At 40.4% G+C, this 26,697-nt stretch overlaps 1 protein-coding gene across 2 annotated transcripts in view; it reads right to left on the reverse strand.

Moving 5' to 3' along the window:
* The window catches only part of agrn (agrin), a 302,297-nt gene that overhangs the window by 221,530 nt on the left and 54,070 nt on the right, over window positions 1-26,697 (reverse strand). The window contains exon 3 of one of the 2 annotated variants that reach the window (XM_063015797.1): window positions 17,842-17,862. The exons of the other annotated variant lie outside the window; for it this stretch is intronic. Coding sequence (XP_062871867.1) covers window positions 17,842-17,862 — 21 coding nt within the window. The remainder of the gene's footprint in view (window positions 1-17,841; window positions 17,863-26,697) is intronic. 2 annotated transcript variants of the gene reach the window in all.

Consider the following 26,697-nt stretch of genomic DNA (forward strand, 5'->3'; position numbering starts at 1 on the left):
GCAGTGACCTTTTGCTCTAGAGGAGCAGGTGGACCCAAGTTCGTGAGTGCAAGGATGATTCCTGCTTTCTTAGTTTGTTACCACCTATAAAAATTGTGCACTGTGTTTTACAAATAGGGTTTAACAAGTATTTCAAACAAACAAAATAACACCAGAAAGACATTTATTTTAATATGTTTGCCTTTATATATACACCAATGAGCAAAATAGTAGGACCAATATTTAATACGCTGTCAAAACAACTCTGTAATGCAAAGACATGAACTCCAAAAGGACATAACCAGCAGTTGTTTATTGCAGGTGGATCTTCCTACAATGCAACCTGGTGATGTCTTTTCCACAGGTAAATAATATCCATACATTCATGGAGAAATCAGGGAGCCAGTTGACCTTCTTCCATTGTTCAGATATCCACTTCCAATTTCTGAGTGATGCACATATTTATAACCAGTATAAAATTATCTGCCGTTTGAACCACAGTGACGCTTTTGTTGGTCCATACTACCTCTGGCATCAATGAGTCTTGGACACCCAATAAACTGCCAGCGGTTTGTGGCTTGTCTGTCCTCCGACCACTGTCAGAGGATAATCACCATGCTATGTGCTATGTAATAATAATATTAATATTGCATTATTATTGCTTTATTTATTATTTAATTTTTATTTATTATTCATTATTATTATTAATTATTATTATTTTAATAATAATTCAAATTATTATTATTATTATATTACTGCTTTATTTATTATTTGATTTTATTTGATTTTTTTTTTTTTTTTACTTTGCACACATACAATCATACCAGTAGTTGCCAGTTTAACTAGAAATTTCACGTCATCTTTCATCCATCATAAAGATTTTTAAACAATAATTCAATATTACAACATAACCATTTTAAGAAGAGCATAAACTTGATTTATTTTATTTATATTTAGTAATTATTGGCTTGCATTTCACATTGTAGAGAAATCTGTTGGCTTTCTCTACAATCCTTCCATCCTGCTCTGATAATAAAAAATGTCTAGGTGTCATTGGCATTAAGCATGTTACACACATTACACACGTCTGTACAATTATTAGCTAATTAAAACAAATATGACGGGAGAAAATAAACTGACAGAATTATTACCACCCTGTCTGTCATTGTGACAGATGAGACAATGGAGTGAAACTTCTGTTTATTACCGTAACAGCAGGTTTGCTCCACATCTGTGCGATAAATCTGTTGGAAAGCTGAGACGCTGTAGTCCCTGCACTAACAACCTGAGAGTGTTCGAATGAAACGAGTATCCAGAGGAGATTTACAAGCCTCTACCACGTAGCATTCTTATAAAAATGGGAATGAAACGTGAGAGAACGTTGAGGCGAGGGCCTGCTGTGAGCACAAATCTCAGTCATTACAGCTGAGCAGTTCTGCTTTCTGATTTAGCATTATGGAGAGTAAATGAGACAGGCCATGATGGCGGCAATAACGAGGGCAGCCACCGTTTATAGATTAGAGTAAATGTTGAATGTGTTGAGCTGATGGGCTGTGTTCACTTTCCCCCTCTATTTCTCAGATGCTATTATTATTATTGCATAGTTCTATTACAGTCCCAAACATAACCTATCCCAGGCTTTCAAGGCTCAAGAATGTTATTTACATTATTTTTATACTCATCAAACCCATCAGTTACCCATTGTGTCCTGTGGATGATGTCATCCTGGAGAACACTACTCTCATCAGGATAGAAAAGCTCCAGGTTATTGATCTGTGGATCAGTGACAATTTCATCTAAGGGAACGAATGGGTCCAAACCATGCCAAACCAGAGCTGGAGCTGGAGCCATCAGACCCTTTACTGTAGTGGTCAAGGGGATAATTATTTACCAGATGTAAATAACACCACACATATTTGAACATGAAACACTATCAAGTCAGTTAAATCAGTTAAAATTGAAAACTTGTTGGACAAGGACAATCCTATTCCAAAACAAGTCATTATTATACAGTATTGTAAAGAGCATTTGCAAGTAGGTAGTTAGTTACTGATGGTACTGACTTGAAGAGTAAGCCTGGCTTGCAATGTGTCCTGTAATTGATGTCGCCCTGGAGAACACTACTCTCATCAGGATAGAAATGCTCCAGTTCACTGATATGTGGATCAGTGACAGTTTTCTCTAAGGAAGCAAGTGAGCCCAAACCATGCCAACACCAAAGCTGGAGCCAGAGCCATCAGACCCTTTACTGTAGGGGTCAAGGGGTCAATTCTTAAGGTGAACACCAGATGAATTTGCTCACTTGTTGACAACATGGAACACTATCAAAATATTAAATTGATTAAAAGTAAAAACTGTTGGGACATTCCTATTCCAAAACAAGTCATTAATATAGAGTATTGTAAAGAGCATTTCCAAGTGTAGGTATTGATGGTACTGACAGGATGACTAGCCCTGGCTTGCAATCAGTGTTCCACTTCATCCCAAAAATGTTAAATGGTGTTGAATACCAATGGGCTTCAATACCAATCCCACTAAACCACGTCTTTATACTTGTCTCACTATGCATCATGCTGAAAAAAGAGCCTTCCTCAAACAAATTTGGCATACCTTTATATATTTTCAGCTGAAGCATCTGCAATTAAGATGCGAGCATGACTAAATCTCACCACCGAACCCACTTTTACTTAACGTATTACATTACAAATCTGTACTTCTGCTCTTCTCTGCTTCCGTACAGAAATATAGAGTAATGACTCTTTAATAGACTTTCTCCAGAGTAGATAAATGAACAGCACATGCTGAGTATATCCTCATTTATCCCAGAGTGTGCAGAATTGTCAAGAGTATTTGATAATGTTGCCTGGTTACACTGTTATCCCATTAAGAACTTTGTCATTGGAATGAACTGTAAGAATCTCATGCTCAGGTATAACAGGAATGTGTTTTTCTCATCAGTTGTAGAGCATTTATCGGTTCTGAAATGAGGACAGAAGTAAAATTCTTTTAAGCATTTTATTTCGGTGCCTGAGCTTGGATGGTGTCTTCATTTGGCTTGTGACAAACCTAGAGAGGTATTTACACACACAGTAATAACCTGACTGGTATTTGATTTTGGCGATCTTAACTGGTTTTAGCTGACACACATAGCCAGTTTCGACCAGAAGAACTCTGATTCTTAAACTGGTTCCCTTCAGGCTTCTTAGAACCTTGGTGCTTTTTAAAGAACCAGCCTGCATTTCCACCAAATTTTGGGAGCCGAAGATGCGTCATCAACAGTGGGCGTCGCACAACGGAAGTAAATAGTACTAACATGATGGCGGAGCGTGTAGATCACCTGTGAGCATTTGTGCTGTTGTTACAGATGTTCGTTTTATGCAGTACGCAAGCATCGAATAGTATGTAAAATTGACCATCTGTCCTTACTAGGGATGTAATGACACACTCTACCCACGATGCGATACAATTCACGATACTGGGTTCACGGTACGATTTTTTTCTTGATTATTTTAAACAAAATGAAATTAAAGACAAATTATGACAAAGTTTCCTTTTATTATTTTTCTTTAAAAAAAAAACCTATAAAATATTGTATTTGTGCTTATCTTTTATTTATCTAAATAATAAATGCCCTTTTATTTCTGAGGTAGGTACAAACTATGCCAAATAATGCTTATTGTATAAAAAAATTGTTTTAAAACAAATCCAACATTAAATAAATAAATTAATAATAAATGAATAATACAAATAAAGTATCCTCACTTAAATAAATTTGGCTGGACATTTCCAAATCTGGCAACCCTGTAGTGACGTCAACCAGGCGAGGTTAATAGCGCCAGTCGCCTCTGCTGTTTAAAGTGAATATTGATTCATCTTAAATGAATAACCGATTTGAATCATGGCACGTGCACCGTTTTTCAACTTTCTTGTGGTGCATCGTTACATCCCTAGTCACTACAGTACATCACAGGCTACATCCCAAACCACATATAAAGTGGACTAGTAATCAGAAGATATCTGGTTCAAGCCTCACAATTGACAGGTTTCTATTGCTGGGCCCTTGAGCAAGTCCTTTAAGTCTAAGGATCTAAGGATTGTTCACAAACAATTGTCACTAAGTCACTAGACTACACAAATGTAAATAGCGTTAAATAGTACATCAAGTTATATCATGCTGTATGGGTGGATCGTTTAGTACATTAGTATGCCGTTTGGGACACAGCCTCAAAAAAGTGAAACATAAAACTGCATTATGTGATATTCACCAGCAGGAAGACTTGATTATAACCAACTCGCAAACTATTAAACGATTCATTCATGTGCAATTCGTTTATTTAGAAGTACTGATGCTACAACCACGCAGCAACAGGTAGTGTGGGTGCCACACAGGAACATGGGTCCTCTGGATCTGGGTTCAATCCTCACCTCATTAAACCCAAGTCCCTATGACCCATGTTATTGTGTAAAACATTTACATTTTCAGCATTTAGCAGATGCCTTTATCCAAAGCGACTTACATTTACAGTTACAGTATACAGTCTAAGCAATTGAGGGTTAAGGGCCTTGCTCAAGGGCCCAACAGTGACAACCTGGCAGTGGTGGGGCTTGAACCAGCGACCCTCTGGTCACTGGCCTAGTACCTTAACCACTAGGCTACAGCTGGCCCTAAAAGGTTTTAAATATTCTCACTATGTCTGTGTGGGCTTCGTTCCAGCTGCCAAAATATGCAGCAGGTAAATTTGCTCCTCTGGACCTCCCCTAGGTGTAGGTAACCACAGTGACCCAGACCAGAATACAGCAACTAGTAAAAATAAATAATGTAGTATAACCTTTTTGTAATGATAAGTCTCACTGCATGTAGACACCACAGAAATATATTCTATTACTGACTGAGCTTATCCTACTATTAAATCATTCAAGTGCATGAACACCCACGAAGTTCTGCCTAAATCTGATTACGTGATCTGATTATCTGATTATTTTGCCCATGAAGGTGCACTATGAATGCACTATGATTTTCACTGGCTATTCCTCCCCACATTTTCCTCAATTTCTTCCTCGAGATGAACATTTACATTGGCTTGAACCAAGGAATCAATTACCCAAATAAACAGCACTCGCAGAACAGGGTGTGTTTTGGATCCCGCCCAGTAATTCAACAGGAAGCGAGCGTAGCGTCTGTTAAACGTTACTAATGTCGTGCTGATTGCCTCTCCCATCAGACGAGAATGATTCCATTAGCGCGAACGAACTCCGCTGCTTACGAACAATTGTATACGCCATATGTGCCCCATCTATTCCGTGCGCTGACAGAAAGCGGGTGTTCTCAGCATCGTAGGGTAACTCAGCATGACAGCCCGAAACGTGTCAACATCTGAATTAATCAGTGTGAGCGCTGTGACCGGGGTTGTAAACTAGATGACTGGAGTAACGGATGCGAAAGTCTCAAACTGTTCGCTGCAGGGCTGCTTCTTAAATGATCTTATAGATGGTAGATGGTGCTGCCTTTCGCATGGAGCTGTATACAGAGACGAGGCATGAACGGGCGACGTGAGCACAGAAAAATATGTGGGGGGAAAAGCTATTTATATTTAAACTTGCTCTACAAGACTGCACAAGCCTGCTTTCTAGTCAGCTCAATCGATCAGCCGAGAGTACCTGCATAATCTCAGAGGATGCCAGATTTTTCCTAAGTAGTGCTCTTAATGCAGGAATATAGTTTGGTCACTCTCGAGTCCCTTTAACGGTGGGTAAGGTAAAATTTGTGGTTACAAGGTGACCCCTCCTACTTCAACCCAACAATAATATAACATGTCAATCATTAAGCAAGGGAGTCTGCCATGTTTATAGTTGTGCAGCATAAGAAATGGTAACAAGATAACCTGGATCTGTCTTAAGATACATGATTATGAGTCATAATCCAATTTACAATTCTGTTTAATTTAATATAGTAATATGTATTAAAAGCTGACCAGTGCTGCTTATAACCAAGAGTGGTCTTTAAAGGTGCATGGGTTAGGACTGTGCCTCTTGTGGGTAAATGGTAAACTGCAGCGGCTAAACTCCCAGTTGTGTGTCTACAACTATAGATGCTGTTTCTGCAGGCTTACACTCCACTTGTTTTGATAATGTATCAATGATTCAGTTTTACTATGCTAACCAGATATTGTACAATATTTATAATAGTAAAAATGTATTCTATTTATTCATGTTCCCTTTTTTTACCTCAATTTAGTCATATCCAATTACCCAGTTGTACTTCCTCTACTGCTGCACAGCCTTACCTTGACCGAGACACCCCCTCCGACACGTGTGCTGTACCACTTTTTTTCACCTGGATGTATGGAAAGTCACGCACTGCTATCCGTTATTCATCATCTTTGTACAGGTGCCACAGAAGCCACAATTTTAGAAGCAATAAGACAATAGGACAGCACAAACTCAGCAGTTACAGTACAGGGTTAGCAATCATAAGGTTGCTGGTTCAAGCCCCACCATCGCCAAGTTGCCACTGTTGTGCTCCTGAGCAAGGCCCTTAACCCTCAATTCCTTGAACTTTATTCATTCATAATTGTAAGCCACTTTGGATAAATGCGACTTTTACAAATGTAGTGAGGAATCCCTTCCCTTAGACCAACAGCCATCATGTCTGCGTAGGCACCTGATAGTCACCTGATAGCCAGCTGATAGCATATCTGAGATTTAAACTCTACAGAAAATTTAAAAACACAATTTAACAAATCATATTAAAGCTCTATGCAGGAAGGCAGACAATTATAACCTTTAAAACGTCAAGTTCTACATTGAGGGGGTGTGGGGGGCATCAACACGTAAAATCTTTGCTTAAAATACATTTTTAAATTCATGTTTCTAAGGGTCCCATGTTGGGCTTCTGGATTTAGAGTGATCACCTTCTTTACATTAAGAATCCGCCGCTGGCTGCTGTAAAGCTGAGGCTTCACATATGTCGGAGGAGACATGTGCTAGCTCCAAAGTGCACAGGAACGTTGAGTATATAAATATTTTGACAATGCAAGAAGGTTCCATAAAACTCAAATGACAAACTCAAGACATTAGCATAATATGATTATATTTATAGTATATTAATACATTACTATTTATAGCCAGCATTGTATAATTGAATCTAATGTAAAGTGCTTAAATAAATGTAAATATACTTATATAATTCGTCCACCTAGTACACTGTGTTTGTTAGATTTGAATGTTAAAAACATTGCCATAGGGAACGTCGAAGGGAAGACGGAAATCTCCAGTCTGAACCCTGATGTACACAATTTAAGTATCGACTCCTCGCTCCTCCGCTCTGAATACGACCCACAGGTATACCATCGCAATAAAGACCAGAGTCAAAATGGTACACTGGGTTTTTCACTTGTGTGGGAGTGATTACAGATATTAAGCAGTGTTTTTAAATGGCTGATGAGCCAATATGCCGGGGCTTATAAAGCTCTGACCTAATTGCCTGGTTCTGCTCCCCACTGATGCTGGCAAGCCTTTTGTAGAAGGACCAAGGAGGGGCAGCACATTTCGTTTGTGTGTGTGTGTGTATGTGTGCGTGTGAGTGGCTTCAAGAGCAGGGGGATGGGTGGGTGAGGTCAGGGTGGGCGCCTGCATGTGTCGAAGGCTGTTAGCACAATTCCCTAATGCCTGCCTCCAGCCTTCAGCCCATCAGCTCAGGCTAATAGAGACCCCTGGCCTACACCACCCAGCACCCCCTTCACTCAGAGTGTACCACACACAATGCAACAAAGAAGCAAAAAGAAAGAAGGGTCAGTCGTAAAGCCGAGTTGAACAAAACGAATACAATGGTGGACATAAGGAGCAATATAATCCGCTAATGGAGCATCTGTTTACCAGAATGGACCCCTACTTACTGCCAGAGCTGAATTAAAAAATAGATCAAATTAGTGTCACCCAGATCACCCGCTCTGGGTATTGCTCATCTGACTAAGTGCCTTCTCTCTTAGGATCACTGTACAGAGCCGCAATCCCTTAAACAATAAATAAGGCCCAGGATCAATGGAGCACTTACTAGATTAAGTTTGCTGATTTATGTGCGTGCCATCTTTACGTGGGTGGGAATACAGAATGTTTGTGTGCGTATACTGTATGTGTGTATGTGTATATATGCGGGAAAGGTTTTCATGATTTCTCACAATACAGAATACACAAGTTTATGACTGCAGCGACTTTTTGCCAGTAATCTGATTATCGATGTTGCATGCACTTTGGTAATCTGATAAAGAAAAACCTCAGAGGTCACATCAGTGATTTCTTCTTCTTTTTTTTTTAAGTGTAACAGGCTGTAGTGAAGCATCTACGTTCCAGTAGAGAGGTTGTAGCGTCTTTGCTCTAGGTCAGTAAGATTAGAAACTGGTTTCCTCAATACCTGCACTACGATTCATTTAATCATGTTTTAACAGCGTCTCAAATGCAATTATTCTGTCTCCTAATTAGATTAGACACCCCTAATTGGGCCCCTGAGCAAGGTCCTTCAATTAGCTCCAATTATATGTTGCTCTGCATAGAGGCACCTGCTAAATGCCATCAATGTAAACATTATAATGACCAAGTGTTTGTACAATTATTAAACCCGGTGATTATTTGTCTTCCTCGCCTTCATCTTGCCTTGTCCTGAACGTCCTACTCCATCATACCGACCACCTGCATTTCCTCCCTGACCACATCCATAAACCTCCTCTTTGGCTGTCTTTGGCTGTAACTCTACCCACTACACCACGATACATACAGCCAAAGTTCATTTAATATTTTAAATATTAACATAAATATTCATGAATATTTTTTCACTGTGCACGGAGCAAAGTCGGTATGTTTAATTTAATGAAGTATAATAATCTTCCCGTTATTATAGGATTATTATTATTATAGGTTTACACAACACTGTCAAAGAAGTGTAGATGTTAGTAATTAGGTAGGTCTATTATATTTTTATTTGTTTTATTACAAAAAAGTTATTTGTCCCATTATGCCTGGTGTCCTTACACAACTTAACATATGAGACCGTAATAGGATTGTTAAATCCATACAGCAACAATAACACAAATACAAACCCAGAGCTGAGTTATAAAACCTCTTGTTGATACATCACCCCCACCTTGTGGCCTCATCACCCAATGACACTTCAGCAGCCTGTGGAAGCTCAGCACACAATTCCAGAGAGCCGGACTCATTACAAGGGTCATTAACATGATAAATATCATGAAAGAAAAACAGCACTGGCTTTTAACAGCTGCAATTCATTTAGAGCTTCTATTGACTGTTCGGCTTTGCCACACACCATAAATGAACATAAAAGCTCCATATATCGCAGCTGAAACTAATCTGCTGCCTGTACGTGATCGTCTGATTATCCAGCTCTCACTTCTCATTAAAAAGTGTTTAAATGCATGACTAATGACGAGTACTGACTGACAGTACTGAGCAAGTCTGAATCACAGAAGAACTGAAATCAAATGCGCTTTAAAATATTAAAATAATGAAAAACAACCAAACATTCATTTAATCATTTAAGGTCTGTTTTACCACCGCTTTATCTCATTCAATTCACTGGGCGAAAGGTAGGAAACACCCTGGACAGGTAGCCAGTTCATCACAGGGCAAACACACACCCACACATTTGCACCCAGAGGCAATTTAGTATCTTCAGTTAACCTCACTTGCATGTCTTTGGACTAAGGGAGGGAACCGGAGCACCTGGAAGAAACCTACTCTGACCCAGACCACTCCATCTGGGAATCAAATCCAAGACCTTCTTGCTGTGAGGTGACAGTGCTACCCACCGAGCCACCATCCCACCCCACAAATAAACATAATACACTGAAAAAATACTCAATTAAAAAGTATAAAGCTGCATAAAGACCTGAGTGATAAGAGACAACTCATTATAGCTAGACAATCCGGTTGAATTTCTCTGAAACAGCATGGGGTGCTCATGGGCAGCTGTGGTACCCACTGACAGTGGTCCAAGGAGGGACAGCACACAAACAGGTTGATGGGGGACAGGTTGTTGGGCGACCAAGACTCACTGATGCCAGAGGACATGTAGGTTATAAAGTCAAGTACAGACAAACATAAGGACTACTGTGGCTAAAATTGCATTTAACTCATTGATAATAAGGTTAATGCTTCACAAGACCTCCCATCAAACCCTACTGTGTATGGCCCTGCATGGTCACAGGCCGGTCAACGTGCCCAAGTCCTGTCTGCTGTCTCGAGCATCTACAATGACCACACAGGCATCAGAGCAAGACGAATCCTGGTGAGTATGTATGCATTATTCAGGCATTTTTAGGTCAGCGATTAAAGTACTGAACTATTGATTGACTTTTAAGGGTTGCTGGCTCAAGCTCCACCCCCGTCTAGCTGCCACTGTTTGGCCCCTGAGCAAGGCCCACAACCCTCAATTATTTACAGTAATCTGATAAACATCACATCTTTCAGTCACTTAAAATCAGATCAGCAAAGATGTGTGGGTACACTACAAGCAGGACCTTGGTCGCTGGCTTCAGGAACATCTGGAACTGCATTCTCCCACGTACACATCAGCATGAAGTCACACGCAAGCGTGAAAAGACACGAACAGACAGGCAAGACTGGGCAGAAGAGTGAAGTCGAAATCTCAGGCAGGTGTGAGCTCCTCTGAGCCCAGGTGACAGATTTTAACAAATACACACTTCGTCTTTACACCTACTGGTACATGTACCTGCACACACATGTTCAGCTACGAAGAACTGAGACCTACACTGTCACAAAATAAAAGAAAAATAAAATACAGTACTCAGAAAAGTACAAACAAACATGTTTAAACAGAAACGTTACCCATTAATGATGCTCTATTACCAATTAATGATGTTCTATTGTCCTGTAAGTGCCAAACCTTTACACAGAATTATGATTTCCTTGCCAAATCAGGCGTATGCAAGAAAAGAAAACTCAAAATCCAGCAAAATGTCTTACTCTACCAGCAGGTGGTGCAATTCATTCACATGAGACTATATCGTCGTATAATCTGGTAGTAAATTATTGGTTTCTCACTCACATCCACTTCAGCACAAATAAAGAATATAAATAAATAAGAAAAAACAGCAAGGGACAGTTTGTATGACTACACTTAAGATTAGGAGTTATGAAATTAAAATATATTTTTTATTTTGTTCATTTTTTTAAAATTATTTTTTCCTTGCTTTTCTTTTTATTTATACAATTTTTTAATTTTTTTTTCATTATTTTTGTATTATTTCTTTTTTTATTATTGTTTTTTTATTTTATTTTCTATTTTTACTTTTTTTTTTTTACTTTTACCAGTTCTCACAGAAGCAACACCTTATTTAATAATGTTCAATGTTAATCCAAGGAATATAAACCCTTAATTTCTTGAAGCTCACCCACTGTTCCAGTCACAAAAGCATACCATCCAGTCGGAGCAAGAGTGCACCACCACTAACTGCCACTAGATGTCAGTGTATCATCTTTACAGAACAGCTCTATTCACGGTACATGTACAGACTTTGTACCTGGCAGCTGAAGAACGAGTTAGCATAACTGCAGGCTGTGTTTTCCTTGGATCTGCGAGTCACTGTAAATCATTGCTAAGCTCAGATGTGTCGACATTTAGTTTTTTTTTAACCACAACATTTACTTCCGAGCAAGTCATGCTGTGTGACTCAAGTACTGTAGCTTTATAAACATAAGTTCATTCCTAACTGCCTTACAAAGATAACTGTAAGTGTGTCTGGGAGAAAGCAAGCTCCAGCAGGTCCTGGACTGAATCTTTGCTCTTAGTAGCACCCTGGTAATGTCACCAGCAAAGCAACATGCTATTTATCACATTCCAGTAAAGGTACCGCCTGCTCAAGACTCCTAGCTCTGAAGAACCAAACGCCTGAGTTGTCTGTTTGACCTCCAAGTTTCTACGGGTGCAAAGAATTAGTGGTAATTGGTTGTCCCTATCCAAAAAACACTATTTTTGTTTTGTTCTTAATCACACAATCATCTAAATCAATCTAATGTATCTCTTAATGGGAAACTTTGGAATGTGTCTTGTTAGGAGTGACCACTTGCATGCAAAAAGATCATTTCTGCATGTAGGTGCAAGGAAACAAAAATGATCCATCTGTTTACATTACAACACTTAGCGTACTCTCTTCTCCAAACTATTTTTAGGGTTTTGATCAAGTGCCCAACTGTGGTAACCTGGTGGATGGGGCTTGGACCAGTGACCTTTTGATTACTAGTCCAGTACCTTGACCTCACTGAGGACCACTGCCTGTCCAATGCACAATTAACCTTTCCACATGACATCACTAAAAATAAAGTCAAATTTAAGTTAAGAAATGGATAGACCCATGGCACAGACATGTGGGACACCTTTGTGTGGTCACAAATAACCCTTGTTGTCAATAGATTCAGCAGCTTGTTATCCATGGCAGACTGGTTCTTGAATCACATCTGACCAGTCAAGCAAAAGCTGACAGGGTTTTCTTTTCAACCTTGGTAACAGACTACTATTCTATGTACTTTTTTTGTAAAGGGTGTTGTCAAACTTGTCCTATTTATATATTTATTGGAAAACTGTGCAGCAAGGTTAACAGATGTCATAGAACTTCCAACCTTACCAAACTAATAAACTTCTGTTGCTGTATGTATAGCTTTGACCCATCAGATTTTGGCAGAATGAAAGGATTGCTGTGTTGCTATTGTTTTTTTTTAAACAATAGTTTAAGAAAAGCTCATTTAAAATGGTCTCTCCAATCAAAATGCCCAATCCCTAGATACGGAACCTGAAAGTTAATAAGTAAGCTTCTGCTATTGAAACAAACCACTAAGAACCCAGTGTTGAGCATCTATTGCTCTCAAACTCCTCAAACACCGATAATTACCAAAGCTGAACATGGCACAGGCAGTAAAACAGACCTTTATGGTTTTGTACGCCGCTAAAACTAGCTTTGAACAAAAAAGCCAGATGTCGAGCAGGCTCGGGAAGAGGTTTGTCAACGGGTTACACAGAGAAGAAGAAAAACTTCTTCTGAGTGCTGACAACCCTGCGGCTCCCTCTGTTCCCGTGTGCGGCTCGGATAACACTGAACAAGGCTAACACGTCAATCTGAACAGCTGCTGAAAACACCAAACATGGTGCAGCACAGACTTGGGTTGTTGAGTCGCTTGAGATGTGAATTAAAAGTCTAAACAATTTAATTACATGACCAAATAAGGGAAAGGATAATAGCTGGGCAGCACTAATGAAGACAAAGAACCAGGCCAGAGCCAGTCTGGGAGGGAATGAGGGCAGAATTAGAGCATTCAGCTACCTGACAACATAAAGTCTAAAAATAAATGGCATCCAGTGATCCTGAGAACTGGTGAAGGTGTTTTCACACTTGCACTTTTAAATCGCAGCTGTCTGGACACAGGGTTTGGTTGTAACTGTCATATTGCCTCTAAAGACCCCTCAAACAAGCTCAGAATTTTTACAGGGTGCCCAAAGTTTGAATCCCAGCTCTGTTGCTTGTCGGCTGGGCGCCCCCTAGCAGGCACAATTGGGAATGCCTGAAGCAGAGAAAATTGGCCACTAAGTCTGCTAGGTGGGATAAGACCAAACTAAAAAGGGGACTGTGTAAGGACCCTGGTCAAAAGGACGAGATGCACTCTCTGAGTTAAGGCACCTGGGTGGTGCAGCAGTAAATTACACTAACTCAATGCTGCTGGGATTGAGGGTTTAAATCCCCAGGTGCTAGTAGACAGTCAGGCATCTCCATACAGACTTGATTAGCTGATTAATCACCTCTGAGGAGTGGATGGCAAAGGCTCCGCAATGGATTGGCGTCTTGTCCGGGATGTGTTACTGCATTGCGCCCAGTGATTCTGGGAAAACTGCATCCACCACAACCCTGACAGGATAAAGTGGTGGTCCATGTAATTAAGTGGCTGTTTTGTCATCATTTATTTATGTCATAGAAGTTTCAATTAATCCAAAGGTTAGATTCTTACGCTGTCTTACGAAGTGCATCTAAACACTCCCACTGTATGCGAACAAGCCAGAACCAGACTAAACAAATTCATTCAATTCTTAAATGTTGTCCTCCTTTACAGTAACAACCGTGTTTTAGGACACCACAAGAATAAAAAACCTAAAACAAGTAAAACAAACACAGACCACACACACAAGGTTTTCTTTGTAAAAACAGAGTAAATTAATAATGGAGTGATCCTCCCACTCTACCACGACCATTTCAAATTAAAATCTTGGCATTAGACCCAAACAAGCCTGATAATTACTTGAACAATCTTCTCATTTGTTTTGTCTGATCTGCTGTCGGAGAGAATTAGAGCGAAAACAGCATCAGGCATTGTGACAGACGCCAGCCGAGCTGGTAATGAAGCTCGGTTTTAACGTTTAGCTACAGGCGGCGCTCCATTCTCCAGCAGCGCTCACTATACTCGTACTCGCACCACCTTGGTGTTCAATCATCTTTTTGACTTTCTGCTGGTCTTAGAGGTAGAGCTTGGCACATTGGTAGTGATTGTGCCTCAGTTATGTACCAATGAGTCAGAATATTAGGACCATCCCGCAAAACTGTACGTAGCAATGCCTGTTTCAATCACGGTCATGGATATTATTAAATGTCAGGCTAATGGTAGTTACTCATAGTATATGTGTTGAATGAGCAGATATCACCAGGCATGAAGACCTGAGTTTGATAAGGCCAAATTGCTGTGGCCAGATTGATGTATCTGGCTCACAGGCATCCATGGTGAGTACCCACTGACAGTGGTCCGTGAAGGGACAAGCCAAGAACCGCAGACCGGTTTTTGGGGGGCCAAGCCTCTTGACGCCAGAGGACATGAAGGCTATGGCATGTGGTACAACCCAACAGAAGAGCTACCGTGGCTCAAATTGGAGATAATTTTAATACTAGTGGTGAGGTAAATGTGTCCCAGTCAACTGCAGGCCAGTCAAAGTGTCCATGCTACCTCTTGTCCACCTTTGAAGGCACCTACGGTGGGCAAGCAGGCATCAGAAACTGACATCGGAGCAACTGGAGAAGGTCGAGTGGCCCAACAAAACCTGTTTTCTCCAAGATAATGTGGACGGCCGGGCACGTGGGAATCGTTTACCCACATAAGACACCAGGATGGCACCCGGATGGACTGTAGAAACACCCACGTGAACATACAAATGTTATAAAGACCCGTAGGTAATGTCCTTATCATGAGTCCAGGTTTTGGCAGGTCAGAGCTTTCGACTGGATTTTAGGCAGGTGGTCCTAATGTTTTGGGTCATGGGTGTTTCCTGAACTCAAGGAAGTCCTATCCTTTAGCATAATGCCAGGAGAAATCTCTCTAACAGTGGTTAGCGGTTGTGTTTGTGTGTACTGACAGATGATAAGGTGCTAAAGCTAATAAGGCGGATAGGGAATTGCTGTGACTGTTATCATCACCTCTCAACCTCACACATGTTAATGTGCCAATTGCAACCTCAGCTAATAGAAGCCAGTGTAAAGTGAGATTATTTATTTTATTATCATATTAAGCGCTCTCAAATGAGGGCAATAAACTGACACAGCGCTGATGACAAGGCCTGTAATGACCAACCCCGTCCAGATAATAAGGCTACTTTTTGAGCCACCTGGTTTGAGACCCAGTACCTCCTTGAATTTTTTTAAAGAGGGTTGAGATGAAGTTACCAATAAGACTTCTGTTAATGTTAAAGTCTTTGAAAAATTCAAGAAAGGTCAAATGTATTTGGTGTTCTTCAAAAATAGAACTCCTGTTCCCATAAAGCATTGCAAATTATGTCTTCAAATCAGTTTCCAAGCTATTTTTACCACCTCTATTTTCATTTTTACCACCGCAATCCAGTAACATGGAGGTGGCACGGTAGCTCAGTGGGTAGCACTGTCACCTCACAGCAACAGGGTACTGGTTTCCATTCCCAGATTGAGCGGTACGGGTCCTTTATGTGTTGAATCTGCATGCTCTCCCAGTGTTTGTTTGTTTTTCCTCCAGGTGCTCTGGTTTCCTCCCACAGTCCAAAGATACGCACCGTGTGTGGGTGTGTGTGGGTGTGTTTGCCCTGTAATGGACTGGCAACCTGTCTAGGATGTTTCCGACCTTTCGCCCAGTGAATAGGACCCACGTGACTCCAAATAGGATGAAGTGGTTGTAAAACAGAAGGCCTGGCTTATAATAGACTTTCTGATTCATCCCAAATGGGACCTTCATACCAAACTCATCAAACCATGTATTTATAGATGTTGCATTGTCATGCTGGAAGAGAAAACAGGCTTCAACTAATTGTTGGTACACTTTAACACTACATTATTAATTTTATCCTCTTGTTACCAACTGATCTTGCAAAAACACCTGAACTTAATAATCAGGTGCCCACAGGTACTGTGTGTTTTTTGAATAATTAAATTCTATCCAGCCATCATGAATGATTAATCTACTTCCGGAACATTGCTGTCTGGCTCTATACACTTCTTAACGCTGTGCAAACTTTCGCCTACAGCTTAATATGCGTTAACCACAATGGAGGATCTATTGTGTTAAGTAAAGAAGGTCCTTCTTCTTCTCGCTCCCTTCCAAGACTGTGACTTTGAGTTGCACTCATTGATTCATCTCATTGAGTCCCCCGGGAGACCAAAAAGAAGAAAAATCCCTTCCCGTTTTGCTAAACCAGAGACTGTTAGCTAGGGACAAGCGAGCATGGGCCCTCCGTCTTTCTACAACACTCCGGGGGTTCGGTCGCGGATTGTGTGTGCGGGGCGAGGATTGATCTTTCACACACTCATTACGGCCACTTTCAATCAGACGCCGGCACAGTTATTAAGCCACTTTAAATAGAGGCACTTCTTATTCTTTACAGCCTTTCAGATTCCCGCTCTGCTCCCGTAAAGCTCTTGAAGAGCTCCTGCCCCGGGTCTTCTCCCTGAGGGGAATGGAATACTGTATACTTGTTGAAGTAGGACACAGGAGTTAAGGGCAGTTTGTAATTCACAGGCGAGAAATTCCGAAGCAAGAGGGCTGTTCACAACACACTGGGCCTGAATGTAAATTTGTAAGTAAAAGTTTTTTATCAGATATATTACGAGGGTTCTTCAAAAAGTGTCCACACTTTTTTAACTTAAAAACAAATAACATCACTTTTCTACACAGTCACCTTCCGATGCTTTTTTCCCAGCGTCGTACCAACTTTTTAATTCCCTCAGCCAAAAATGTTTTTGAGTGCGTAGCCACTAATGCACCGCTGCTTTCACATCATCATCACATGAAAATCTTCTTCCCTTTAAAGCTTTTTTGATCGTTCAAAAAGGTGGAAATCAGATGGTGCTTAATCCGGACTATAAACTCTCTCTCAGTCTCTCAGACACAACCAATTACTACATTACTGTGAAGTATGGTGTAGGGTGTATAGTGGTTTGAGTTGCTACAGTTGTGTCTGTGTATTATTATATCTTAAATGCAAATCAATCCTTGGTTTATTATTAATTAAGGATCACAGACTGCACTTCAGGCAGCACGGTGGCTCTGTGCGTAGCACTGTTGCCTCACAGCAAGAAGGTCCGGGTCCTTTCTGTGCAGAGTTTGCATGTTCTCCTGCATGTTGTCTGCATGGGTTTCCTCCTGGAGCTCCGGTTTCCCCCCCCCCCCCCCCCCCCCCGTGACCCTGATTGTATAAGCAGTTAAGAAAGTGAGAGTGAGAGAGAGAGACTGCACTTCTCTGGAAAGTGTTTTAGTGTCTTTAAAAGATTGGGGGAATTTATTAGTAAAGCAGAGCAAAGCGATAAATGTTAGAATGTTAGATACAGCGGCTCTTACCTGCAACAATCATTTTATGCTCTTCAGCAGGCAAAGAGAGGGAAAAAGCAGACAAGGAACACATATGTTAGCACACGTTAGAACAAAGGAACAGTTATTTAGTAGACAGAGGTGATGTGAATGAATAGAAAAGAGAATGAACTGAAAAGATGTCATGAGAAACGTATACTATTACAGATAAGTATAATAGCTTTTATTATCAGTCACCTGTGGCATTCATTTTTTTACGAGCCGCTATTAATGAAAAGAGCTTCAAGAAACGCACGTACATAAAAGATATCTGCAGCTAAACATAGACTTCATAAAAGCAGAAACAAACCGCGGAACTACGCAAACAGAGCTTGTGATTTATCAAGAGAAAACCAGCCCGTGTGGTTTTGGAGACAAAAGTGTTTTTAAACTCTCCTGCGCTGTGGACGGAGGGCTGTCAGGACATGAAAGGCACACCTGGTCCGTAAACACACCTAAACACGTATGCCCACCTGAACACACTCATTTATACGTTGGTCATACTGTGTACTCAAACACTTGTTAGCATCTTTTATCTATACAAACATTCGCTGATCAGCCATAACAATAAAATTAGAATCCTCTCTACTTAGGCAGCTGCCCAGGTAGGCAGTATGCAGCAAGGCAGCTCACTAGATTCTCGGATAGACCCAATATTTCTTGACATGTGACAGTATCCAAAAAAGGCACAAATCTGAAAGACTTGCAGTGTTGATTTGCATCTCTGACATTTAAGAGGCATTCGGAAACTAAACAAATGGCCTTCGGAGCACCAGATGGACTGACTGGCCTCGGCCTGCTGCACTATAGAGACCGTCTGACTGTGAAATGAAGTGTGTGTAACATTGCAACCTTCGTAATATTTTTGATATTAGCATAAGAGACGTTTTTCAAAATTTCGACTGAAGGGTTCAGGCCATAGCTCAGAAGCACAGACCTTGCAAAAAAGGGCAGTTGAACCCCGGTGGTGCATCAATAAAAGGAACAAAAGTGCTTATTGGTATGGCAGGAGGCCCTCTGTAGCTTCGCAATGCTTTATGACTCCAATCGTTTCCCCCCTACACGAGCCCCTAGTGCTCAGGGACACCACTACCGGAGACCCACAAACAGAAAGGAGGGAGATCCTGAATGCAACTTCTAAACTGATTTTTACATTCTCATAGAGGCAATAGGCATAGAGGATTCTCAAAAATGAATGTTTCGAGGGCAAACAAACGTATTAAAAATTATTAATCCACAGTAATGTACCGGGCAAGTCCATTATACGATCCTGACCCAAAAAATCTTTTTAAATCCCCTAAGCACACAAGCATGATGTAAAAAAGGGTTCAGTCAGTGAACACAGCATGAAACGTAGAGCAAATTCATTAAGAGAAAATTTTAACCACAGCAGTTTCATTCCAGTCCACATGCACAAACACACTGACATAATCTGTGATTTAAAATGTTCAAAAACCTCCATCAGGCTCCAGCTGGGAAGAAAATCCGTCCCAGCAATCCCCACCAAATCAGCTCCATAGTACAGTGTGGGTTTTAACAGCCTCGCTCCTCACTCATTTACCTTCATAATTTGGATTTAACCTTCACCTGGATTTCATGAACTTTCCAAGATGCGAAAGGAACTAGCTCGGTCACTTCGCACAGTGCTTTTCACTTTAGGCGGTCAGACAATATATAGATAGAGAAATCCAAAAGTCTGAATGCATTTCACTTAGGTCAACTTCATCGTAGCAGACGAGCACTGAGGTCAGCACAGAATCATAGAGAATATGATAGATAGAAGGATCATATAGGCAAACTAATCCCATTCACACAGGCTGCCTATGTTTAAATCGGAGCCAGTTCAATTCAGTAGACATGAGCAGTAACTGTAAGCGAGGATCAAATCCAGGTCCTTGGAGCTGCTGCAGCACGGTGACTCAGTGGCTAGCACTGTCGCCTCAGAGCAAGAAGGTCCTGGGTTTGATCCCCAGGTGGGGCGGTCTGGGTCCTTTCTGTGTGGAGTTTGCATGTTCTCCCCGTGTCTGCGTGGGTTTCCTCCGCGTGCTCCGGTTTCCTCCCACAGTCCAAAGACATGCAAGTGAGGTGAATTGGAGACACTAAATTGTCCACGACTGTGTTTGATATAATCTTGAGAACTGATGAACCTTGTGTAATGAGTAACAACCGTTCCTGTCATGAATGTAAGCAAAAGTGTAAACATGACGTTAAAATCCTAATAAACAAACAAACCACTCCACTAATAGAAACGCTGCTATATAAAATTCGTCATTTTCCTACAGCCAATAAAAGCAGAGGTGTGTAAACGCTGCTGTCTCGATGCTGTACAACCAATTACACACTTGATTTATTTCCATTGAGCATTTAAACCAAACACAGATGTCATGATAACACATCCCGGCTAGTTCTGTACAGCCTCATCCAGAGACGGAATTTTAATGATTTCTGCAACTGGTCCTTTGGCAAGAGACCACTGTTCCATGGACTTTTAATGAGTAGAACTTATGTAGAATTCGAATACAGGTTGTGCTGATTGACAGCGAGTTAAATACTGCAGCATTTACCTCCCACAGTGAGTGCCTGATTGAAGTGGAAGAGCAGTACTGGTCCTCCCCAAAGTCAGTGTATCAACTATAATCTTCTAAAGTTCAGCCAAGAGGTGGCCTGACTGACTGCTCCCACGTTTCTCATGTTCCCCGGCTACTACCAACCATGTCTGAGATAAAGAACATGTTTCAGATGAAGGACGTGTCTGAGATTAGGGAGGTTTGAGTGACAGAGGTGCTTTGAAGGACTGGACTCAGGTCATCAGTAGAGGGCAGAGAGCAGACAGAGGTCAGGAAGATGGTGCTAATATAGCAGAGCGCCTGGCTACCAGGAATTCACCAGCTCTATCAGTTGGGTTGGACATCGTGTCTCCCACACCTATTGCTAACAAGTGTGTAGAATTTAATAGATAAAGTATATATGTCTCCAACTTTGCGTCAACAGGTTGAGTACAGTCTAGCCTGATCAGCATGAGTCCACCCTTGTACACAAAGTAAGGCTCAGTTTGGTGCAAAAGAACTCCAGTGGACTCCGGTACTCCATAGAGCACTCAATTTAACCCAGTTCAAACTCTATTGGAATTCATTAGATTAATGCGATTGCAAGCCAGACTTTCTTGTTCACACCAGCGCCTGACCTCAGAAATGCTTTTACGGCTGGACGATCTGTGGAAAGCCCCTGTAATTAGAGGCCGATTGTATATTAATGTGCATGGTTTTGTAAAGGTATGTCAAACAAACCAGTAGTGGTTGACCACATACTTTTGCCCCTAAAGTGTATGTTCTCATGTCAAATGAACTACAGTTATTGTTACAAGTTTACTATGCATTTATATTCCCCCACATTTAATTACATGAAGCTTTCTAAGTGTTCTTAAAGTGGGTATATGGGGACAAAAGTAAGACAAGAGGAGAAAGTCAAATGAAAGTGACTGCAATTACATTTCTGTCCCCTTTCTCACTCCGGGTTTTATTAGTCACTTATCATTTTTTATTATGTACATTAATGAAGGTGAATTAACTTAAGTGCAAGTGTCTCCTCCTTAACAAATGTACTCATCTAATAGTGGTAAAACTTTCCTCACTACAGAAATGGCTTTTAATCTTCCCAATCAAATGGAGCATCCATTAGAGGAGCCCAGACACTAGAGAACGTGTTTGGAGTGGAGGGGGCTGCCAAATAAATGTAAAAGTGTGGTTGGGTGGATGGATGGATGGATGGATGGATGAAAAGACGGACAGGTAAACGGATTTGAATGGATGGATTTAAATGGATGGATGGATGGCTGAATTTGAATGGATGGATGGATGGAAGAAAGGATTTGAATGGATAATTGGATGGATGGAAGAAAGAATTTGGATGATGGATGGATGGATGGATGGATACATTTTAGTCATCCCGAGGAAATTTAGGGGCTACAGTAGTATCTATCTAATAGGGTTTTTAGTGATCAGGAGGTCAAATCAAGAACTTTAAGTATAAGGACTTTACTGGAATAAATCCACATGTACTAATTGGGTATTATTTCCTAATTGGGTGAGTTGAAGGGTTGTGTCTCATTTCACTCTGCTTACTATACAGTAAGCTCAAAAGTGCATTATACTTTATAGAATGTAGTATAGTTTTTGGGACACAACAGCTCTCTTGTGCTCTGTCTTCCATAATAGAACAAAGAATAAGGTTGAGTTTTGGAAAATTACTTACACCCTTAGATGCGCTCCTCACATTTGTAATCCTTTTTTAAAGACCATTCTCATTTCCCCCCTAATCTTTCTACACCGACTTTGCCATATCGCTTACGGAAGACTGATATGTGGATAAGAACGAGACTACACAACCTTCCCTAGGGCACTACGTACTACTCAGTTCATGCACAGCGACATGTCTGCATGATTTCCAGTTCAAATCCAGTCAGGTTGCTTTATGCAACGTATCACAAAAATCATTACCAAGCGGGAAGCAGGGTTAAAATATAATCATGACATGTTAATTATCCTGGCATCAGTAACAGAAAGCGCCCTGCAGTTGCAGGAAATAGGCACAGGAGTTCGAGCGATTGCTAGAGGGTAGGTGGAACGATTTGAAGATTTAATGCTTTTCTTTGAAAGATGCATTAGCATTAAATCACTGCACAGCCCAATGAAGAAGTAACATGAAATTTATACAGCCGATACCTTTCAAGACTCAATCATCAGCATTACTTCTCAGCTCTCGAAAAATCGTGCTCATGCATTCCAGTAGCTTTGGATGTAAACGGCTTGTCATGTATATGTGGTATATGTGGTTTAGTCTCTGCTTCAAGAAAACCTGTTCATTTCCTATGCAAACATCAAACCATGAATGATTGATGTGATTAATCACCATCCTACTGTGGTTAACCATTTTCAATCTCCATACAAGGGTAGCACCGTGCATCAAAGAGGGACCAGAATGGCATTGGAATACAATGTTTAAAATACACAACGCTTAGGTGTTTTGGGACATAACTCAAAGCAGAAAAATTCCCTTTGTCTAAATGACTCAACATTGCAGCTAATTGAAGCTCTTGGCTTTTCCTGCCATCATAAAGCATTTGTCAAAGGGTAAAAATCATGAATCAACTGATCTTCATCAGTTATCAGTTAACTGTGGACTAGTGACGATTGGTTAACACTAAATTGCAAATAGAATTTGCATCCCCAGTCATTTTGAGCAACATTACGTTCCAAGATCATGTGCACAAATAAATTACATGGAATAATAAGCACGTATTACATGGAACAGTGGTCTTCTTGGTAAGGTTGGGTAGACTGTCCAAACTGGTACCCTATGCAGCAAGAAAGATTACTCAGGCAGGCAGTCCACAGCCTGCTCAAAATCAGTTTCTTGCTAAATAGGGTTTATTGTCAATAACCACAAGTATGTCTGGAGGCATTCAAACCCAATAACACTGCACCTACTGTCAGACATGGTGCTGGCATTACCAGTATTATAACAAAAAATATGTCAGCTGATTATGTCAAGTCTGAACTCTGATAGAAACAATAGGAGCAATGTTTGTTCCATACATTTTGTCACGAAAAAAAGCATTGCAAAAATTGTAACTGTAGATCTTCCAGCAGACTACCAAGTGACATCATTACCTATGTGAAATAGCAGATTTGTGCCAAGAAGCAGAAGAAGAAAAAGTCCCTGGAGGTGTGCCACAGACTGGTGCTCTGGCAAAGGTCACCCTAAAGGCAATCACTTTAAGTGCTTTATCCTGACAATCATAGTGAGGAAATTAAATCAGAGCTTCAGCCTTAGTCACTAGATGAAAGTCAGAATACTAATCAGACAGAGTCAGCTCTTCCCTCAAGGTTCATCATAAAGACGATGCAGCTTGGTTTATTCCAAATTACAGTGGAACCTCGATTCTCAAACAGTTTAGAACAATTTGGTTCTAAATTTGATTCGACCATATTATTTAAGAAAAAAATCATTGGTTGCCGCACTTTGTTGGAACATGTGTGGCATTTGTCCATCTTTTTCAAATAAAACATTTGACTCAGCATTTGTACATTAGCCTAGAATTCGTTTCATCTTGACCGCCCCAAGAGCAAGTCATGTGATCAGTCTGTCGTTGGCTCTGGTTTGCTAAGCATTATTTGTACAAGCTCCATAAAACTTTGTGTCGTTTTATTGCTTTTTATTAAAAACAAGTGTAAAACCACTAGAAATACAGTTCATTCTGATTTATCTTAAGTACATTTATTGTTTTATAATTTGTATGTATGATTTTATGCATTAAGTATTATTACAAAAGTTTAAATAAGCAGTCATCCGGGGGTCTGAAATGGATTAATCCAATTTATAATTTTTTTTTATTAATTAATATAATGTCAAGCATTCTGAAGTCTGATGGACAGCTCTTCCAAGATGCACCGTCCTCTTAGAGGTCAGGTCTCTCCAGAGGTGAAAAAGGCATTCAATAATAACATTGCTCTCTCAACTTCCACTGTCCCTCACTTCATTATTATTCCTTCTTATTATGGAAAAAGCACCCAGCGGAGATCAGGGAAGTATGGTGAGCACTGTCAGGGTGTCAAGCTTTATATAGCAAAGGCTTTTTAAAATCTGAAGTCGTAATGAGACCCTGTCAGGTGACTCTGATGTCCATGAAAAGAACAACTGCTGAATTATGGTATGATGCAAGAGTATTCCAAGACAGCATGCATACAAAACAGTGCAAAAAAAAAAACCAAGATCTGGCCAGTCTGAGACTACATTTCTGTAGTGGGGTCAGTTTATGTATCATTGATCTCGCCCCTATTAATCAAAGCAATACTCCCAAGTGGATCCTCCACCTTACCCTCCCAAATTAGCAGATGGCATGATGGACAGATACAGCTAGTGGGCGTATTTATGCATTAGCAATAAATACTTAGATAATATAATTAAATTCAACTCAATGTCTGTTTGTGGTGAAAGAATACAGACAGCATAGCCTCATCCGTGTTTTGGCTTTCTGGAAGAATCCACTGCTGGCATGTTTAAAGAAGTGAGTGCAAACTCATATTGTTAGGATAATATAATGTGGGTATAGGTGCTCGGGTTGCGCAGTGGTCTGTTAGGCTTGCCCACCCACATCTGTGGTAATTCCGGCCGGCCGGATGTCTACACAGACTTGATTGGCTATGTCTGAGAAGAATGGCCAAAGCCCTGCGATGGATTGCCACTCTGTCTAGAGTATTCCTGCCTTGCGCTCAGTGTTTCCCGGTGGCTTGGAAGTATATCATGAGTCAAGGGTGCTACACAAGAAAAAACTGACAACCTTGTAGGCTTAAAACAACAAATGTGCAAAAAAATTGGTTATGGAGGCATCTGAATTCCAAAAAGTCATATATTGCACCTTTGAAGAAGCATCTCCCGGTGGTTTACATGTATGTCATGAGCCAATAGTGCTACACAAGAAAAGACTGGTAACCTTGGAGTCTTAACACAAGAAAACACAACAAAAAAGTGGTTTATGGTAGCCTAATTTTCACCTGATAGGTATCCAAATTCCAAAAAGTTACATATTGCAGCTTAAAAAATGAAACATTATAATATTTAATAATGCCAATAATTACATTAATAATACTTAAACAGTTGAATAACTTCTATAAACTGCTAAACTTAAAAACAGCTGTACTAGTAGTAAAACAACCATCCATCACTGCATGTTAAATAGCCTCAAGTCAAACCATAAGCTGTGTAAATGCATACGTTTCTGACCATCTTAAGGCTTCTATAGCCTGTTTACAAGGATCGGCCTTTAGAACGCAGCTGAAATAACATCCTCTTTGAATACAGGGGTCTGGTATGTGAACTCAAACCACACTAGAGACCAAAAACCACAGATTCATATATTAAGTTAGCAGACTGCTTCACCAAGAAATGATAGCAGTGAGGCTTTCATTCCCAGCCTTTCGCAGAGATTAAAAAAACATAGTAAAGAAGGGATGTAGTGGTAAAACACGCCAGCCATACACTAGATCTCAAACACTCGGGTTCGAATCTAACTCTCAGCTATGTTATCAGTCGGCCGGGTCCCGACACAGACTATATGAGAGACAATGGCTAAAATCATCATTTCAATCTACGCCCCTGCACAAGATACTGCGTTCTGTGAGACCCCGCCCCTGGCAGGTGAAGAGAAGCGATTGCCAGCTGTGCAATGAGTTGAGTGAATTAAGGGGGAAACTCAACAAAGAATTGGTAATTGGTTACTTCCTAAATTATACTGCTGACTTAATATTCTTGCTGTCTTTCTTTCAAACTAACATACACAAATAAATTTGCAAATCCAAACAGATTTATAAAGTGATTTGTTTCTCCCTTTAAGCCATAGACCAAATCAATAAACCAATCAGTACAGAAATGTATTGCACAAATCTAAAAAAAACCATAACTGGAAATGATCATAATGTCACTCAAGCTTCTACAAACAGGTATTAATGATGTTAATTATGAGCCCATTTTGTGGATTTGAATAAAGAAACTTCCTCCACACTAATTACAGCTACCCTACCTTGCCACGTCAGTTCAAATGAGCTTGAAGAAGAAAATGTAATTACCATGATCATCTAGACTGATGCTGTTCACATGAGGCTTGATTCATTATTCTAACGGTTTTATTGTATGCCAAGGCAACCCAGAATATTTAAGCCTGACTATGTTCGTCAGTGCGTATGTGTATGAATATGTGTTTTGCCATTTGCACATTGGCAAAAAACTGGTTTAAGGGGCATGCAAAGGCAACAGTGGATTAAGCTGGGCAAACCTAAACGCTGCTTTTAA

The sequence above is a fragment of the Trichomycterus rosablanca genome, chromosome 19 (assembly GCF_030014385.1).
Source record: "Trichomycterus rosablanca isolate fTriRos1 chromosome 19, fTriRos1.hap1, whole genome shotgun sequence".
Lineage (NCBI taxonomy): Eukaryota > Metazoa > Chordata > Actinopteri > Siluriformes > Trichomycteridae > Trichomycterus > Trichomycterus rosablanca.